At 47.0% G+C, this 18,987-nt stretch overlaps 8 protein-coding genes across 8 annotated transcripts; 3 read left to right on the top strand and 5 right to left on the bottom strand.

Annotated features, from left to right (window-relative positions):
- Positions 1-1,035: 1,035 nt before the first annotated feature.
- On the bottom strand, positions 1,036-1,857 carry N7487_001380 (uncharacterized protein; the record flags this gene model as incomplete). Its single annotated transcript, XM_056869128.1, has 2 exons — positions 1,036-1,726; positions 1,778-1,857. 2 exons carry the CDS (start codon positions 1,855-1,857, stop codon positions 1,036-1,038), a joined length of 771 nt encoding a protein of 256 aa, XP_056733912.1.
- A 424-nt stretch (positions 1,858-2,281) lies between these two features.
- Positions 2,282-4,096, bottom strand: N7487_001379 (putative methionine permease; the record flags this gene model as incomplete). Its single annotated transcript, XM_056869127.1, has 4 exons — positions 2,282-2,448; positions 2,497-2,894; positions 2,948-3,676; positions 3,740-4,096. The coding sequence occupies 4 exons, from the start codon at positions 4,094-4,096 to the stop codon at positions 2,310-2,312; spliced, it is 1,623 nt and encodes a 540-aa protein (XP_056733911.1). The 3' UTR covers positions 2,282-2,309.
- Positions 4,097-4,611: 515 nt separating this feature from the next.
- On the bottom strand, positions 4,612-6,678 carry N7487_001378 (Major facilitator superfamily domain general substrate transporter; the record flags this gene model as incomplete). Its single annotated transcript, XM_056869126.1, has 10 exons — positions 4,612-4,627; positions 4,678-4,880; positions 4,938-4,973; positions 5,027-5,229; positions 5,282-5,348; positions 5,397-5,607; positions 5,664-5,829; positions 5,880-6,142; positions 6,200-6,372; positions 6,430-6,678. 10 exons carry the CDS (start codon positions 6,676-6,678, stop codon positions 4,612-4,614), a joined length of 1,587 nt encoding a protein of 528 aa, XP_056733910.1.
- A 485-nt stretch (positions 6,679-7,163) lies between these two features.
- N7487_001377 (uncharacterized protein) lies at positions 7,164-8,846 on the top strand (the record flags this gene model as incomplete). The annotated part of the gene is made up of 7 exons (XM_056869125.1): positions 7,164-7,337; positions 7,401-7,492; positions 7,555-7,804; positions 7,856-7,984; positions 8,039-8,075; positions 8,129-8,247; positions 8,301-8,846. The coding sequence occupies 7 exons, from the start codon at positions 7,164-7,166 to the stop codon at positions 8,844-8,846; spliced, it is 1,347 nt and encodes a 448-aa protein (XP_056733909.1).
- A 1,186-nt stretch (positions 8,847-10,032) lies between these two features.
- Positions 10,033-10,884, top strand: cbpA (putative calcineurin binding protein; the record flags this gene model as incomplete). The annotated part of the gene is made up of 1 exon (XM_056869124.1): positions 10,033-10,884. The coding sequence occupies one exon, from the start codon at positions 10,033-10,035 to the stop codon at positions 10,882-10,884; it is 852 nt and encodes a 283-aa protein (XP_056733908.1).
- A 721-nt stretch (positions 10,885-11,605) lies between these two features.
- On the bottom strand, positions 11,606-12,733 carry N7487_001375 (DNA-directed RNA polymerase II core subunit RPB3; the record flags this gene model as incomplete). Its single annotated transcript, XM_056869123.1, has 3 exons — positions 11,606-11,993; positions 12,062-12,628; positions 12,702-12,733. The coding sequence occupies 3 exons, from the start codon at positions 12,731-12,733 to the stop codon at positions 11,606-11,608; spliced, it is 987 nt and encodes a 328-aa protein (XP_056733907.1).
- Positions 12,734-13,614: 881 nt separating this feature from the next.
- On the bottom strand, positions 13,615-14,196 carry N7487_001374 (NUDIX hydrolase; the record flags this gene model as incomplete). Its single annotated transcript, XM_056869122.1, has 2 exons — positions 13,615-14,042; positions 14,148-14,196. 2 exons carry the CDS (start codon positions 14,194-14,196, stop codon positions 13,615-13,617), a joined length of 477 nt encoding a protein of 158 aa, XP_056733906.1.
- A 1,195-nt stretch (positions 14,197-15,391) lies between these two features.
- N7487_001373 (arginyltransferase) lies at positions 15,392-17,372 on the top strand (the record flags this gene model as incomplete). The annotated part of the gene is made up of 9 exons (XM_056869121.1): positions 15,392-15,446; positions 15,630-15,674; positions 15,762-15,837; positions 15,897-16,082; positions 16,140-16,544; positions 16,611-16,708; positions 16,767-16,820; positions 16,922-17,172; positions 17,247-17,372. The coding sequence occupies 9 exons, from the start codon at positions 15,392-15,394 to the stop codon at positions 17,370-17,372; spliced, it is 1,296 nt and encodes a 431-aa protein (XP_056733905.1).
- Between the last annotated feature and the right edge of the window lie 1,615 nt (positions 17,373-18,987).

The following is an 18,987-nucleotide window of genomic DNA, read 5'->3' as shown; positions in this document are numbered from 1 at the left end:
CTAGCCCGGATCTATATCGTCTTGTTAAGTAGGTCCACCTCTAGGTGGATGACTATATACATATTTATGTAGGTAGCAGGTCTTGCTTATCAAGTTTGAAACTATAGAAATTTTGTTCAGAGTAATGAACGTATGTATCTACTACTATCTTGTTATATATTGTTAATTTCTATAAGCACCTGGCTAGGAAAAAGATTCCGAACTTATTGGCAGCTGGGGCTAAAATATCAATAACGGCGGTTTGGCCGAGTGGTCTAAGGCGATTGAGTACGTTTCTCTTCCAATAATTGGATCCACAAAACATTCACTAACAATCTCCACAGCTAGAAATCAATTCCGTTCGCGGGCGCATGTTCGAATCATGCAGCCGTCGTGCTATATCTTTTTTGCTTTTTTTTTGCTCTATATTTTTGTGCTAAGGAGGATCCTAAGATATGCGACTAATCCTAGTATAAGTTGGGTAAAGCTGATCTATTGGCGTTTGTAATGACGTCGGTATATCCGTAAGGATCTCTACTATAAGCCAAAACCTATAGGCTAGTGTGGTGCTCCGGGGGTTGAGTCTGTTCAACACTAAGAGCTGAAAACTAAATTAGGCACTGGAAATGTCAGTGTTTTTGCACTCGAGCTTGCAAGGGCTGCAGGTCCGAGGGTGATTTTGACATCTTCGAGTGACAAGAAGCTTGTACGGGCTGTTAACTGTATTTTGTAGGGTATACAAGTTGGGAGGATTGTGCTTCGTATGTAGACGAAGGTAAAGCGTCCTTGAAGACACCCTGCAATATGAAACTACAGGGACGATGCTTGGAGCCTAAAGAATCTATAGTCAATGCCTGGGACTAGGAGCTCGTCTGACATACATTCCACTTTACACCCTTGTCAGACTATATATGAGGAAAGCAGTGTTATTGTAATGTGTCGTTACTTGGGGTATTTCGAAAACATTTGAAGCTATGGGAGATATTTGGACGATATCCCCACCCACAGCTAGAAAATCATCATCCAGATGCAATAGATATTGCTTCCTCTCAGCAATCACGCGTGTTCTTCTGGGATGGGGTAATTCGGTTCATTTTCAGCTTGGGACTTGAGAATTCGCATGATGGCGCGGGCTTCCTCTCGATGCTCCACCCTATTGTAGTCCAACCCGTAGGCAAATGTAATTCCCTCTTCAGTCATGTGTTTCTGCCTAAACCACCCTTTTTCGGCTCGTGTCAGCTCCGCTACGCCTGAGGCTCGAATCAAACCGGATGCTTTGAAGATTTCAAACCTGTACCGCTCACGCTGGGACCAGAATGCGTGAATCAAGTAGTTCCCGTTAGGACACAAAGGTGAAATCCCGAAATCATGGCCTAATGGAGGGAGGTGAGTCTGGACTTGGTACAATATGGGGCCTTGATCCATGGGCTTGAAGTAAGCCTGGATAGAACCATCAATGTTCGCCACAATAATACCGGAGATATCTGGGGAACTGAGGGTAGGTATGATAGTGTAGTCGTCCAGAATGGGCTTTCCTATGATGTTGCAAAGCATTGCGGGGGTATGCAGCACGTTCTTCAAGCAGAGGAAGTTGTTCGGATGTGGACCAATCTGAAATGGCGAGCCCCTAGTGGAGAGAATGACAGTTCCCATCCCAATGACTTCCGCCCAGCCTCCAGCGATATCCGTAACATACGACCTGAAGGGGATGTAGTCGGCACCGAACCAACATCGATCCTTGGCGGCACTGGCTTAGTTAGATGGATGCATTCAGCTCGGCGAAGGCGGGAATACTTACTGGGCGTCGGAGTTGTTGGACCAGACCCAGGAGGGACATGGGGGAGGCAGCCTCCTGGGCTTCTTCGGCATCGATGCCATAGTAAAACGATGGTTTATTCAAAGTCAACCCCGAGGAACCGGGGAGAGTTTGTTGCGAAGTTCAGTTGTGATTCTGGCAAATACAGATACAGAGGGAGATCCGTATACTGTATTTTCTGGAGGAAGAAGTTGAATGGGAGAGGAAGGAGAGAGAGAGAAGCAAAGAGGAAGGAAGGTAAAAGGTGGGAAAGGTGGGAGAGAGGAAGAGAGGAAGGAAGCAGCATGGATTGTTTGTCGTGCCTGGGAAATCACTGCCTTAGACCTCAACCACTTTCTACATGCATTACAGGCGGATAACTCATGGAAATTATCCACTACCTACTGTCTTTAGGGGCCAGGGGCTTCTCCCTTATAGACAGATTCGGTATTATATCAACCAACACTGTCCCCCAGACATGAACATGAAAGCAACGACCAATTCCGTGAAGCGATCATGATATGCGTCAACGCTGTCATTTATCATATGAATGAACGAGCTTGATGATGCTAGTTCCATCGGCCAGGATCTCTTTCTCTTCCTCGAGCTGGTAACCTCCCCACCGTGGGAGTAACACTGTCCACACATACCAGTAGAGAACCCCCGAGAGTACACTGTGTTTGTTAGCGAGGTAACTCTCACATGGAAGAACTGTCACTCACATTCCAATTCCGACAAGTGGATAGGTGGCATAGAATAAATTGAGGTCTCGCCAATTCGCTGGTGGAATGAAAGGTGCTACCAGCAGGATTAAACACACCGCGACCCGTAACCAGACAGCCGGCAACCACGCTTTGAAGGGTCGTGGAAGATGAGGTTCCCGGTATCGTACTACCAACAGACCGACAGTAATTGCCAAGGCAAACATCTGTCCAGGGTATCCCTCCAAATCGAGGATAAAGTTATAGACGTCCCCTTTCGGCGGTAGGGCGAGGACCAACATGGACGGGATGTAGTGTACAATAAGTCCACCCAGTGGAGTCCCAAATGGCCGCGAAGACCCCAGAACATTTGGCCATGGAAGAAAGCCTTGTCGGGCTATCTCTTGACACACACGCGCCTACCAAATGTTAGTATTTATTAGCTTTCAGTTCCATGTTTCCAAACGCGTACCAGGCCAAAGGTCACCACCATCACATTTCCGGCAGCTGAAATAGCAATAGCCAGTGGAAAGAATATTCTTCCGACATGAGCTCCAAATAATCTTTCGAATAACAGTGCACCCACGAGTTCACCACTATTTTTGATCTCTTCGAGTGGAATGACCAAGAAATATGAAAGATTCGCAAGGAAGTATAGACCACCGGCTGTGACAAGTGCAGTAGGACACACAGTTTTTACTATTCTCACAGGATCATGAACTTCACTGAGGACATTGTTCACGTTGCTCAACCCAGCGTAGGAATAGTAGACTTTGAACAAAGCCGAGGAGAGCAGACTCCAGCTCCAGTTCGATCCTTCCCACATGGAATTCCAAGAAAACGAACTGATACCTCCTGACACTGGATATATATTATCAGTATCTCCATACAAACCGAGGAAAACCACCCAGACTCCCGTCAAGGACATCGCGGCAATGAGGAAGATTTTCACCCAGCCAAGAACATTCTGAACAAAGATGCCAGTTTTCAAGAAACAGCCATGAACAATAGTAATGGCAGTCAAGAGACCGACAGCAAGCGCCTTATGTTGAATCTCGGTGGGCTCAATACCAAGCGCGAAATACGTGTATTTCGAAAAGATAATGCAGTTGCTCGCCGTGAACCCCAGGAGCACTACCTGGGCAGTTATAAGGCTTGATGCAAGAAATCGCGGTCGGGGATAGGTATACTCGAGGTACACCTGCGCAAAAAGTTAATGAATTTAGCCGAGGTATTTCTGAAATCCTGCAGCAATGTGCTTTACCTTTTGTCCTCCTGAGCGAGGTAGCATGCATCCGAATTCCATGAAGACGGCTAGCCCGCAAGCTGATAGTATTGTTCCCACTAGCCATACCAATAGAGTCAATCCGATGCTTCCGGCGGATCTGACTATTGAGCCTGGTGTTGCGAATATGCCGCTTCCAATCACTTGCGAAACGACTAATATGTATGCGCTTGACCAGTTGATGCTCTTTCTGTAGGGTGTTCCTGGTAGGGTATCGACATATGGCGCGGGGAACTCATCGGATGAGAGGCTGAGTGGTTCTGGCTGAGAGCTATAGGATAGAGTGTTGGGGTGAGCTGATGAGTTTAGAAGAGGCTGTCTCTCCTGGATGTCCATATTGAGTCGTTGTAGATGGTTGTATAGTTTGAACAACTATTTATTTGTAGCAGATCAGTGAAAATCATTCTATGATTTAAATTAGTTCATTCAGAGAGGAGATTTGAGGAGATAGGGTGCTTTTAGACGGTGCTTGGAAATCATAACGGATTGGCTGGCACGTCATTCAGACCGACTGTTGTGTATCGGATCCTTGCAGCTGGGTGGTTTACGCCATAGGAATGCGATCGCACAACTCACATGAGATCAAATAAGAGCCTATTATGCCTTTGGATTTGAAATCAACGTGAACATATGACCGAATACTCCATTCGATGTAGATATAACGATCCGTACCTAGTACTATATATAGTACGTGATGATTATTTAGATAGGAAAGAAATACCCCAAACAAGTAACCCAAAAAGGAGCAAAATAACATTCCACCTAGAATAAAGTACAGGTATTTAAATTCTAAAAATATGAACTTCTAAAAACCCAGGTTGAATATAAAGAGCCTCCAACTATGCAACCCATCAGAGTACATATCGGCTATTTTCAAATTAGTATCAGATCCCAAGATCAAACCAGTGAAAACTTACAAAGTCAAATTCTCCTTGTCAGTCAAATCCAGTTGACTATTATCCACGACGAGAGCGACCTTGCCTCCATCCGAATCAACCGTCTCGACAACTCCATTGCTAGTGATTTGATTAGCTTCCGCGAGCTTGTCGCGACGTTTATTTTCTCGGCTTAGGTAGATCCGGAGCACGACAATAATGATCGAAGGAAGGATTGCAGCGACCTTTAAGAGTTATAAGCTAAGTGTTCCGCACGTAGATTTATCAAAACAAAGACTTACCACAAGCAAAATAATCCAAGTTGGTCTGTACCGAGGCTTGAATCACAGTTAGCATGACCAACCCAAACTAACTAAAACGAAGCACTCACCTTCCATTCCGGCCGGAACAATTGCGGAGAGATAATATTTCCCAGTCCGTATCCGATATGATAAAGCGCAATGACTGTAGTTTTCTTCGTATGGCCTGCCGACGCATTGGCAGCCCAGATCATCACAACAGCATATGGGATACCGGTTGTAGATCGAATCCAGATTCCGGCGATGAGACCCCATCGGTTAGACCAGGGCAAGGCTGTCGGGAAATTAGTAGTAGATCGCATTTTGAAAAGAATACAATTGCTAACCTAGTAGAAGAATACTGGAAAGAGCACCTGGAATGTATGCAATGAGGGATATCCATGCTCGACAATTCTGCAAGTCTCAGTCCATGCTCATATCAAATGTCCGGGCCTGGCTTACCTTGGTGTTATACAATGTGATTGCAGCTGTCATGAGAGAAACGAATGATACAGCTCCCGACACGGTTCCTAATAGTGTCGTTTGAAGCACGGTGAAACCAAATGACTTGATGATCAGTGAATATTGATTTGTTATTCCGTTTGCCATTTCCTGGGACCAGGCGTGTAGGAAGAAAAGCCAGGTTTTGGGGTCTTGAATTGCCTCGATGAACCTAAAAGCTATAGTTAGCTATTTAATCGTGTATTTTCTTTAGGCAAGGAGGCTCACTGATATCTTTTGAAAACCTTTTGCTCGATCCCGGAATGGTTCTCTTTGATCCGTAAAATGGCCTTTGCACGCTCCTCGGGTGTCAGGAACTTGGCATGGATAGGGCTATCGGGAAAGAGGAGATAGACAAAGACACCGAAGATGACCGTGAGGACACCAGTAATAACTGGAATACAAGTTAGCAAGCAGAAGGATATACTTGGGGAACGGACATACCCATGAACCATTTCCATGGAGAAAAGCTGCCGGTATCAATCCAGAGAACACCATAAGACAATAAACCCGACGTGATAGGACTCGCATTACCAATTGACCACATAACCGGCATCATGACAGCCTGTTCGCCATAAGTAAAGAACATGGACATGGAAAGCAGAAATGCTGGAACGATGGATGCTTCTGCTACTCCAAGGAAAAAGCGAACAACAAAAAGAGTCGCAAAGCTATTGCAAGGGATGTGCAATAGGGTAATTCCGCCCCTTTAAACACCGTCAGTGACTGATATACCATTATTTGAGGACAAGTGAAGAACATACCATACTACCAAATTGCCAGCCAGCCACTTCCCGACAGGAAACCGCTGCAAAGCCCAATTCTGTGGCCATTCAGCCAAAAGATACCCGAAATAGAAAATTGAAGAAAGCCAGTTATATTGATTCGAGTTCAGATGTGCATCTTTCATGATCCCTAGGATCGCAGAACTGCCAAGCTGCTAGGATGTTATTACTTGACTCTCATAGGTATTCGAACAATCGAATCAACATACCGTTTGCTTGTCGACATACATCAAGTGATATCCAATGCAAAGAAAGGGTAAAATTCGCCATAAGCACTTTTTGCGAATCTCTTTTGCTTCTTCGGGAGTTGGATCTGTGACTTGAATTTTTGAGAATAGCTTAAAACTCTCATCGGCAAATTGACCAGGGAGCTTTGGAGGAGTATTAAACTCATTATCACTTTCTTCACTGGTTTGTCTTTCGGCCACGAAGCCAGACTTATGATTTTCTACCGCCATCGTGTGAAATATAGGCAACGAAGAATATAAGCAACGCACGTAAACGGCTTGATCAAATACAGATAATCGCAGCCCTACACAGGTACTTATGATGCTCACCGGCCTGCAGATAAAATTGCGCAATGTCCCCAACCTGCGTCGCCTTCACACTACGGAGCAATTCACATACAGACAAGAGGAATTAGACGTGGGGTTCACAACAGTCTTCTCCTAATATGGAAGGTCGTACACTAGTATCTTCCTTGGCAAAAGAATGCTTGGTTATCAGAACGCGATCTTAACTTGTACAAACGTGAGTCTGAGTCCAAAGCACGTCTAAAATCGCCATTGCGGGGTTGCGTCAGCGCTGCATTTGTTGGCGTGCTTAAATACCCCGAGGTCATCGCCGCGATAGACCCGAACTATAAAAAAAGTTGTTTTTGCCAGAATTCATTTTATGTCGCAGCTGATCCTTGCTTAATCAACGGAGATCTAATTATATCGACATGACAGAAAAAAGCCAACCTATTCGCGTCTTGATTGCCGGCGCAGGCATCGCAGGTCTTGCAACGGCTATATCGCTAACACGCATATCAACTGTTCCAAATTTGGATATCCAGCTATATGAGCAGGCCCCAGAGCTCTTGGAAATAGGAGCTAGCATTGCGCTCAGTCCAAATGTAGGTATCTCGTGCATTATTTTGAAATGATTAGACTATCTAACCGTGAATGTGGAATACCAGGGCATGCGCACACTAGAGAAACTTGGCGTACACAATGCCCTAAGCGACGAAGTCGGGTTTAGAGGCCCGAGTGGAATCCCGCAGATCTTCCGGTATGGATCCATCATATATATTCGATTTGTACTGTTCAGCACGCTAACCGATAGATAAATAGGCACTGGAAGACCGACCAAGTAGTATCTACAGACACTCACACTAACGTCTCTGATCCCCGTCACCATACTACCCGCTTCCACCGCGGCCATGTTCACTCTGCTCTGCTCGAGCACGTCCCTAAAGAGTTGATCCACTTGGGAAAGAAGATTGCACGTGCGGAAGCTGACGAGACTGGTGTTTCGTTGTATTTTGAGGATGGGACCAGTGCCCACGGAGATATCCTCATTGGGGCAGATGGGATTCGATCGGTTTGTGATACAACCTTAGTTAACTTTGCGATTTCGCTAACTTGAGTTTAGAGTGTTAGGCAATCGTTCATCCCGGATTATAAGTTACGCTTCAGTGGGAAGGTATTCATGAGGGCGACGTTTGATGTCTCGTTGGTAGAGGGCAAGATCCCTGATTTGCCTGCTGATTCGATACACTGGGTATATTACCACTGTGCTGGGGAGTATTAGAACCATTGCTAACAATAATTATAGTGGGGACCTAAAGACAACTTCTTTGCGTCTCGGCTTGGTAAGTGGAAAATAATGAGCATTTCATGACTGCATGGATCTGACAAAACCCAGGCAAGAACCAGTACACCACTGTTGGTGCATACGACGACCCACGCTCGGCAGAGGAGGTGGAGAAGAGCATTGCGTGGGATCAAGATGGAAATGTGGAGTTTTTAAGAGACAGATATAAGGTATGGTCTCAATTGACATGTCCGAACCCACTTGACTGACTCACAGCTTGTAGGACTGGAACCCCACGGTCAAAGCTCTGGCAGAGCTCACACCATCCACAAATCTTTATCCCAATTTCGCAGGAGATGCTCTCCCGAACTGGATCTTTGGGTCACGGGTGACTCTAATCGGCGACGCAGCCCACGCTCATGGCGGTGCCTTCGCAGCCGGAGGCTCACTGGCACTAGACGACTCGCTCGCCCTTGGCCTTGCATTCAAAGAAGTGTTCTCTTCCAAGAATGCCACATTCTCAGCTCGAAATATCAACAAGGCATTGCGGCTGTACAGTCAAACCAGGCAACCGCATACAGCTCGGTTGCTGGGTATTGTGCACAGTCAGATCAACAAAAAGGGTGCTATTTTTGCGACACCCGAAGAAGAGGATGCTGCGCTTATTGTCCGATTGACAGGCAGGCCAAATACGGAGTGGCTATCGGAACACGATGTTGAAGCTGCGTTCAAAGCCGTTGTTGAACGAGAAGGGGCGCAGCGACAGGCACGCCTTGCTGAGTCGGAAACAAAGATAGGAGAGATTCAGCTCCAGGGCAGCAAGTTATAGATTAGATTCATTGGTTGCCCTGTGGTTCATTTAACATATAGATTAAGCTCATAGAGGGATCGTGTTTATGCGATGTGGTCTTTTTCTTCTTGGCACTTTCAACAAGTAAGACATCCCGAGACATCTGTTTCTAAGAATCCATGTATACGAGTGGATTTTGCAACATTCGTCCCAAACAAGGCTGGGGTCTGGTGTTCTGTACAACTGATAGGAACAAGTGATTTAAATTTTCGATCGCACGAGGCTTGTGGGCCAGGATGTGCCACGAAGATCTGTGCCAGTGCCATAGCCTGCTTTGCTTTCACCATGTCTCGGGAAGCGATAGGGTATACACTCCATAAATAATCAATTTAGTAGCCTTGCTAAAGCAAACGCGTATAGTCCTAAGCTTAGGCTTACTATTGTAAAGCCCCGGGTTCGTTATCCAAGGGTTGGGGTAAAAATTGCGGGTGGCACTGCTTGATAGTGGAGGCCCTAATGGCGTAGGCAGAATGATAAAAGTACAAGCCAATGGGGCTTAGGCAAGGCTAAGGATACTAAGGATAAGCTAAGGATGAAAGCCTCCAGGGCTTGTACAAGGAGCACGGAGTACTCTGTACAACGCGGTACATCACACTCCGTCTTCGGATGTTCCGGCAGAAAAGGGGCGGAGTTTCTGTTGAGAGGTCACGGGGTTGTGGCTGGTGCAAGTCAAAGGGGAGGATCAACTGAATGCAATGTGTGGCGTATGTGGCGCATGCACAGCATTATGACTGAGAACGTTATATTTTATCCCTGTAAATTGCTGTAAAATAAACCAAAAATAATAGTAAATTTAGTAGATCACAGCCCTTTGAAGCCCTTTGATCTGAAAGAGTTAGGCTTAAGCCGGGAACAGGTGGATCGCCAGGAACATGGAGGCGTGGAATGTACGCGGATAGGTAGAGGCAGTGCAGATGGCAATCGCTGCGCCTCACGACTGGATTTTCAGGAAAATATTCTGCTAAAGAGTATTAAAGAGAGGCAAATCCAGAGTCTTTGGTCTTTCAAGTTCAACCATTCTAAATCATTTTCGCCATCTAACAGTCCATTGGGAATTCTAGAACAATTTCTCTCAAACAGTTCTTATCCGGTGGCAACCTCCTTTATCTTCTCCTCTTATCCAACCTCCAACATTCAACCCCAATACATACAACACATATACAAAATGGCTACCTCAGTTTCACCTCCATGCTCGCTGGCTTCATCGCGCACACTTACTGGCTCATCCCACACATCGCGACCATCCCTATCTCTCGATATTGCCAACATGCCCGCACTATCCCAGCCAACACCACCCTCCAACACCCTCCTAATCACTGATCTCCACGATCTCCTCGTCTTCCAACCCCCAGCCCTGGAAGAAATCCGCAACCAAATCACAGCCGTGGCACCCCTCAACTCTTTCTCTCCACTCCCCTCAATGCGCCGCATCGTGTGCTCTTTCCACAACGAGGCCGACGCCACAGCAGTGCGCAAACTACTCGACGGCAAGCGTCTCCTAAACCGAGACGTACACCCCCGAATCTACTTCGGCGAGCCAACCGCAATCCTAGACGGCGGCCGCCCAAAACTCCTCGAAGCCCCGCAAGTCTCCAAGATGTTCTTCATCTCGCCGCCACCCAGCCCCCCACACGGATGGGTCGTGCGTAATGAGGACCCGCCCAACAAGGAAGTCCACGCAACGGACCTGGCACATGCGCTGTCCATGCTGAAGACGGACCAGACCCAGTCTGAGACTTCGGCAATCGACCCCGCAACACCCGTGTCTATCTCCTCCGACAAGCGCACGCCCAGCTGGCCGCTTGCGGGCTCCCAGCAGCGTAGCAGGAGCAGCACTCTCATCTACAACCCCGAGGACCATGGTGGCAGTCCCAATCTTCCGGCTGTCATGGTCGAGGATATGACGATGGGTGTTGAGGATGAGGATGTCGATATGGATGCGATGAGCCCGATTGAGATGTCGGTTAACCAAATGCCTCCTAAGACTTCTCGTCCGCCGGTTGAGTTGATGGAGTAGATTGTTCTCCGGGGATGATGCTTTTTTTGTGTTCTGCATTCTGCATTTTTAGCGAGGCATGGTTGTGTTTTGTTTATAGTCATCTCATCTGTGGCATGCCAGGCGTTGGGAACGGATGGGCATTTCAGCAGCTTTTTCGAATTTGCTAGTTTTTTATTTATTTTCATTATTGCTCTTCGCAGGACTATAGCTAATAAGATATCAAAATAAACACGTCTGATATTCATTATTCATATCTGATCTTTCCTAGTTGGTAGTAGTCAACAGGTTGCATCTGATAATACATACTAATACCCTAGTCCTAGACCGAGCATGTAGTTGTAGAAGCTAGGGCAAGAACGATTTGAAGGTTTCTGCAGCTGTTCTAGTCCGGGGCTGGCTATGGAGTCTACGGGTTGTTCCATGCGGGTTTTCATGCTTGGTTTGTAGCCTAGGGCATTGACTGAGGTTTATACTGTTGTTTCCACTCGCACGAGCGCCCCTTCTATAAGAAGACATTTGGTAGTCTTAGCAAAAATTCCATAATATTTAGTATTTTCAGGTTCACTGAACCAACGAGTAGATATTTGAGATAGAGAGACCAGTCATTCTCTAGGACCAGAAGACCGTCCCCAAGAGCAAAAGATACAAAGAAACGGAAAACTCCAGAGTGCGCCCCAATTCACCAAATCAAAACTCCATTGCGCATGCTCGAGCTCTATTTTTCTTGGGTTATGCACTTTCAGAACCCGTAGCTGCTCTGTCCGTAAGGTGTAGCACCGTACGGTGTCTGTGCACTAGCGCCCCAAGCACTGGCTGCACCGTTTCCGTAGGCAGTCATGTTTCCGTCAATGCCCTCAGGAGGCTCGTAAGCATCGGGATCATTGGCACCCATCATCTCGGCATCTTCGGCACCTCCGCCATGTCCATCCTCGCCCTCGCCCAAGAGGACGGAGACGGTGGTTGCAAGCTTGCGCTGGAGAGACACAATACCCTGCTGGATGATCATGTCTGGCTCAAGGTTTCCAATGCTCTCCACGTCGAAGTAGAAGCAGTTAGGCTCCGCGTCGTAGTCGAAGGGCTGGTCGGGGTTGGCGGCGGGTTCCCAGGCAGCGTTTTCAGAAATAGGCCTGTAAAAGGTCATTGTTAGCAGATAGATTACTTCGGTGGATATCAAATCAATGCTCAAAATACATACCATTCCTTCGCCGCATCCTGCTCATACCAGTAGTCCACATGACGCAGGTTGTTGTTAGGATCATATTCAAAGCCAACAGCAGCAGTAGGAGCCCACTTCGCATGCTCCTTAGCAGTTCCCTTCTTCGCCAGACAAGTCATCTTAATCTCCTGGCCTTTGCGCAGCTTGCAGATCAAGGGACCCTTATTCTCCGGGTCAGTGGTAACAGGATCACCAATCTTATCGTTGATCCGCTCGCCGACGACAATCAAATCCCGCGCGTAGACAGACATGATACCGCTACCGCAGCGCGCGTGCAGAGACAGCGTCACGCTGCAGCGCACACAGTGGTCTTCACAGTCGCAGTCTCGTGTGTACTCGAGGTCTTGGTCGCAGTTGTATGAGTTCAAGGGGATCATTCCGAGGCGGTGGGCGAGGAACTCATCGGGGAGGACTGAGGTGTTGCTTTCGATTTCAATCAAGTCGAGTGCCAGAGTGGGCACTTCGGCGAGGATGGTTCGTCGGAGGGAGTTGGCGAATGCGAGGTCGACTGCGGTCAATCTGAAGTCGACGCGGTAGGGGCTCCGCCTGTGGGATTTGTGAGTTTTTTTTTATATCCTAATACTCTGGGGATTCCTCGGCTTACTTCGCGGACGGTCACTTGGGGCCCTGTGGGCTCGAGATCCATTTCATAATCCATGTTGGTATGTATGCGGCAGCGCTGCTCGCCGCCACCCTTGTCTGGAGCTGGAGGTGTTTATCTGTGGGTCATAAAAGTAAGAGTGCAGGTTGAAGAGTGCGTGGTTCAATGGCGAATGACAGGGTAATGAGAACTGTCGTGGTAGATGATTCGGGCGCGAAGTTGTTGGCTTGAGGGCACGCGGATTTGCTCCCTCCAGGGCTCGGAGGCAGCTTTTTGCGCTTTGCCTAATCGGGTCACACCCTCAGTGAAAAGCCAATATCAAGTCGGTTCATTTTTTTTTTTTTTTTGACATTTACATTTACAGTTATAATAAAATAATTTTGCTTGTCTTCTGTTTCATTCCCTTCTTCTCTTTCTCAGATTAGAGAGTGGAGGAAGCGGTTCAGGTTTGATTCAGTTAGGTATAGACACTTGATCTATCCAAAAGACTGGTATCTAGAACTAAGGGAAGCGCTCGAGTCAAATCTGGCAATTGAAACAGTGCAAGCAATGGATTCAGATAAAATAGTCCGATATCACAGCTGTTAAAGTAAGGTATCCTCCAGTATCAATGCAAAAAGCGTCCCAAAGCCTTCCTGTTTGCAAAAGGCGTCTATCAGAGACAAAGCCAAACACAGGCTCAGATGGTTCATTCACAAATGAAACAGTGGACGGGTAGCAGCAGCCCGTCAAAGATGCAAAAAAGGGTGAAAAGGTAAAAGGTAGACAAAGCCAATAGTAGAAGCGACGAAGCCACCGTTTTTTTTTTTGGAGTTCATGTCGAGTCATTATCAGGAGGTAGCTCTCTTGGAATAGCGATGCACATAAGAGGTAGAAAAATGAGGGGAGAATGTTGGATGTGCAAGAGAACCGGATGTGCAGGCGATAGGGGTTACCGCTTCAACGAGCTGCGATTCAACGCTTCAAGCAGCTCGGGTCGATTTGCGAGGGCGGTGGCAGCTTGTGTATAAGAGACCCATTGGCGTTTCCGCTTGTGCATTTCGGGCCACTCGGTTTCCTCTCGCTCGACGGTGACTTCAAAGAACTGGTACGATGCTTTGGGCGCTTGCACGGTGAGAAGGGCGGAGGGTCTCATGTCCGGGATGAGTCCCAGATCTTTGATCACGATGCAGATGACACCAGCTTCTTCCCAGGCCTCACGACACGCAGCCTGCTCAGCGGTTTTTTCATCCAGCTCCCATCCACCCTTGGGGAGCACCCAGCCTCCGGGTCCTGCGGACTGAATCATGAGGACTTTGGTCTTATCGGCGGAAATAGGGACAACGCCGGCTACCAGTCGCTCGCCTTTTGAGCCGTACCCTATGACAAGCCGTTAGAGTCAGGGAACACAGGGACAGTGTAGACGTAAGGGGGACGGGTTCCCCCCACGTGCGTAGCCGCAAAGCGACATCAGCGAGAACTCACGTTGGTTTTTCCGCCCAACGCGGGCTTCCATCGACCGTATTTGAGCCATTGTAATAGACAATCGAATATCTTTGGAATTACTCCAGGATTGGGGTTTGAAAAGTTCCCAGAGAAGTGAAGAAAGAGAGAAGAACAGTGAGATGGCCAAGGAAATCAGAAAAGGTCAAGGAAAACCCAATAGATGATGCTTTCGCAAGCTCCCTCGGAGCCTTGTTAGGTCTCTGAGGTGAGGGAGAAGAAGCTCCAGGTGTCTTGTGGTGTAGAGAGCGGGAGCACAGGCACGAAAGCGGTCGGGGGAAATTTTTTTTTCTTCTTTGGATATTGCGGAGGTGGGCAATGGATATCAGGTCTTCCCGTTTATGCCTGACGGGGGATTGGAATGGTAGGTGGAAATAGGCATGGTTTTCAAAAGAAGATCTAAGAAATGAGAGGTTATTGAGGAATGGAGAAAAGAAGAGAAGTGGGAATGGAGGGGCACGGCGGCGGCGCAGTCCGGGAGAAGAGTCAAGGTACGGGGGGGTTTTTTTTTTTTTTTTTTTTTACCTTTCATTCTCTTTCATTCTCTTATTATTTTCTTTTCTTCGTTGCATATTTACACATAAATTGTCATTTGTTATACATATACTAGAGTCAGTTTAGTCAATTTAGTCACTATAGTCACTATTAAGAGAGGGTAACCAGTTCAATGACCTGTTTCTCCTTTTTTCGACTCTATATATGGTCATGTGACTCACCATATCGAAGCACTAGATGAGATGTTTCTATATTTGCTATCATCAACTATATTTAGCTATATCCTACCATAATTTACTACATGATCTGGGTTATAATCTGCCATAATTTACTATATAATCTACTATGAGATTACCACTCCAATTAATCCAACCTCACAACCCTCTGAATGTGCGTCGGGTAACGAGCCTCTTAAAACCTACGGGATTTTCTGGTACCGAGAGGGAAGAAACTCGGCCGATTTGACCAGAAACTATAAGATCGGCCCTGTGGCTTAAAGAGATATGAGATACATATACGGAGTACCGTTAAAAAAAAACCATAGACCTAAATAACTAAAAATTATACAAATGTACACATAAATCAAGCCTTAACCCCCCTTGCCGTATAGAACGCGCGATTTACAATCCCCGCCGACTTCGCCAACCTCATCTTTGACTCCCTTCCTCTCTCCCCGTAACTACAACTCACATCCACTCCTTGCTGCACGCCAACACATATTTAATCTCACGATGCAACGGGTTGACGCCGAACGCGCGCGAGAACTGTCGCTGTTCCGCCCACTAGGTACGTCCCACTCTCCCGCAGCGAACCACTGAGATAAACCTCTGTTACCCCGTGGCGCTTCCACTGGCCCAGGCTGCTACCACTTAAGGGAAATTGGCGGGGGGCCCTCAACGCCAATGACCTGCAGGTCTTTGATCGCCCAACCCCTCTTATGCAAAGACTAATGTGATGTGATTCTCTTAGGTTACCAAAAGAACTCGTGTGGTTACTGCAAGTCCAGAGACGGAAGTTTGTTGCCCCTACCCCTGTTCTATTTTTTTTTCCCTTTTCCTTTCAGGGCTAGAAAGCTTAGGGAGGGATGCTGACATGTAAAAGGTGCATCGTACTACGTTCGCTCCGATTCCGTACTCCCAGGACATTATGAAGAACTAATCAATGGCGGTTGGCGACGGTAAGATCCCTCCGGTGGAAATTTCCTTGTAACCCATCAGACCATACTGACATTTTCAGATCGGGAAATCTTTACTACAGACAAAACCTACTTCGGTCTTGTTGTCCTCACTATACTCTGAGACTGGAAGCATCCACTTATCGGCCCCGCCGTGATCAGCGTAAGGCCATCAACAAGTGGAACAAATTTATCCTAGGTCCGGAGTATATGCGAAAGGTAGCCCGGCTTTGTCCACAAACCCGCGAGTATGCAATCTTATATTTGTCAATCCACCATCGGATTATTTGCTAATCAATACATAGAGAGAAAAAGCACCGCAAGTGCAACTTCGACCTTCTGTCAGCTGTCCACCAAAGCGAGTACGGCCACATCAAACGGCCCATTGACCCTGCTACCAAGAATCCCATTGAGCCAGCGCACCGTTTTGAAGTCACCATTGAAGGAGACTCGGTGTCTCAGGCAAAGTTTGAGCTGTTCCGCAAATACCAAACCGCCATCCACAAAGATGATTTCTCTGAGTTGACACCCAGGGCGTTCCAATCCTTCTTATGCTCAGGTATCAAGCGATCTCCGAATCCACTGACAGCCACCAATGCTTCCGAGAAGAAACTCGGCTCATGGCATCAATGCTATCGTCTTGATGGCGAGCTCATTGCTGTTGCAGTATTGGACCTGACCCCCAACGGCGTTAGCTCCGTCTATGTTTTGTAAGCTGATAGCTGACGTTACCCCGAAATACCGAAGTATATGATAAGCTGATATTAGGTACATAGCTATGATCCCGCCTACGAACAATGGGAAATTGGCAAGCTGAGCGCCATGCGTGAAATTGCCTTCTCGATCGAGAATCAGTATCAGTACTACTACATGGGTAGGTCGCAATTGTGGAACTAAACCCCTGCTCACGCACCTCTAACGTCGAAATATAGGGTACTACATTCACTCCTGCCAAAAATGCGATACAAGGCCAATTTCCGCCCCCAGTACATCCTTGGTATGTTCCACTCGTGTCTTTGTCTTAGTACTTCTTTTTGTACTACATGAAAATCGTGCACGGCATCTGACCCTTTTCTTTGTTGCCCAGACCCTGAATCCGGCGACTGGGATCCGCTCGCTGGCGAACTGACGGAGAAGCTTAATTCTCGTTCCTATGTCTCTTTGTCTCGGGACCGGAGATCCTCCCCTGAGCCTGTGGTCCCGGAAATTGACGGGGATGAAGAGGAGGTTTCCCTTTTTGATATGGGTATGCCCGGTATTCTTACTGCCTCCCAGGTGGAAGCACTGGACCTGGGTCATTGGCTGCTGTCCTTTGACAACGGCTTCGTTCATATGAACGTAAGCATTCTTTTTCTTTTTTTTTTTTCTGAGCCGCCTTGAGCGAGAGGAACGTCTTTACTAATTCCAACTAGAATCTGGTCGATTGGGAAACCATGTCAATGACTGAGCCGATGTCTATCAAGAGAATCATCGCCGAGTTGGCCGCAGTCCTGGGCCCTAAAATTGTCCAAAACAGCGCAGTAGACTTGATCGGTTAATTAAAGCCTAAGTTTACTACCACCAAGACCGACTGGGGTTTTAAAACACTAAGAAAGGAGATGGAATAGAAATAGATTAATTGTGTAGAATAGTTGATTCACATGCAATTTAGTCAAGTTAGCAAATCAAGAAAACTAGTCTCTTCTCGTTTCCTTAAATTTTCGATCCCAACGGTGTAACCCTTAGTAGTTGACTTGTTAAGTCTATAAAAGTCTTGCTACCGGGGTTGATGTGACGTGTATACCGCCCAAACTCCAATGTCCAATCGCGCCTTCCTCTTCACGTGTACCTACTTAATTAGGAACCTCTAGTTTAGTATTTAACCCACTCTCGGCAGTAACATATTTTCTCTCTTCTCTCTTCTCTCGCCATCCTAAATATCCATGCCCTTTCACTCGGGCCTTTGGCACCCTAGGAGTCAAAACCCCTTGACCCATACTTCATATCGGTTGGCCCTCAAACGGGAGGTGCTCGGCCAGATTTGATGCACAGGTCCCGCGTGAAAAAGACCCGAATTCCCAGTAAGAGGCACCTTCTAGACATTGATAACTCTCTGCTAACTCTACAAGTACCGGTTCCAATAAGACGGGATTAGGCAGACATTTCCATCTATTGAACGGCTGCTGGAGGCCCTTTTTACTTCAGACAATGATGGAGATATTAAGATAACAGACGTCTCCAGTATGGCCCACATTTATGATGAAGATGGCAGCGATCACAGTTCGATCTCAGTCGTGATAAACCAATCGAAACGGTATTTCATTGGAAATTACTTGCAGGATTCAAGTCCAGTCACCCCTTCTACGCGCTATGAAGATTTCGGTGGTTGGGAGATTTCATCAACAAAAGCACGCCGTTCTTTTCCGACAACCCCACGCTTTGGCTCTGCCATATAGCGAAACAAAGTTATCCCACTCCCAATGCGGTTTTACTGGCTGGCACCTGGACAAATACAAGAGAAACCTCGAGGGACACAAGCGGTGCTTTTGTGGAACTTCGACTAGCCGCTGAACTCAAACATCTCGACCTTCAAGCCATAGACTCGCATTATTGTCACACATTATTGCGATGAGGGAAAGGTGAATCATATGTGAAGAGAGAGAAGGACACATTCTAAGGTTGGGAGCGAAGCCACTGCCCTCAAACGGGCCGTTCTTGAAAAGACCCATGCAGAGCATCAGCTAGTGGAAACAGGTAATGGTCTATTAAGAAATTGTATAATATAGCCCTGCAACCAGAATTGGTGAATATTAAAGCCAAATGTGGGCGTGATGGTGAGCTTGGTTCGAGGCTACGACCTGAAAGGCAATCAACTAGCGTTTCCGGTAAATGAACACTTTATTCCTAACATAATGACAACCTAGAGCCCGGTAGATCACTATAATTCCTGGTTTAATACCTCAGGCCCTACAGTTAGTTGTGGGCGTGCAGAACTACTAGGCTTGCTTGCCCATAGTAGGTAATACATTAAATCGACAGGTTAGGGAATTCCTATGCTTCCTTTGCAGTCCAGACTGAAAGTCGACTTTGCACCAGTAACATGATATCCAGTCTATTAGACCAATCATACAAAAATCGCAATATTTCTTCTCCTGAGCCGGAATAGCCGACAAG

This window comes from Penicillium crustosum, assembly GCF_028827405.1.
Source record: "Penicillium crustosum strain IBT 35664 chromosome Unknown utg000001l_segment0_segment0, whole genome shotgun sequence".
NCBI classification, from domain to species: domain Eukaryota; kingdom Fungi; phylum Ascomycota; class Eurotiomycetes; order Eurotiales; family Aspergillaceae; genus Penicillium; species Penicillium crustosum.
This window is presented reverse-complemented; position numbering and strand designations above follow the sequence as displayed.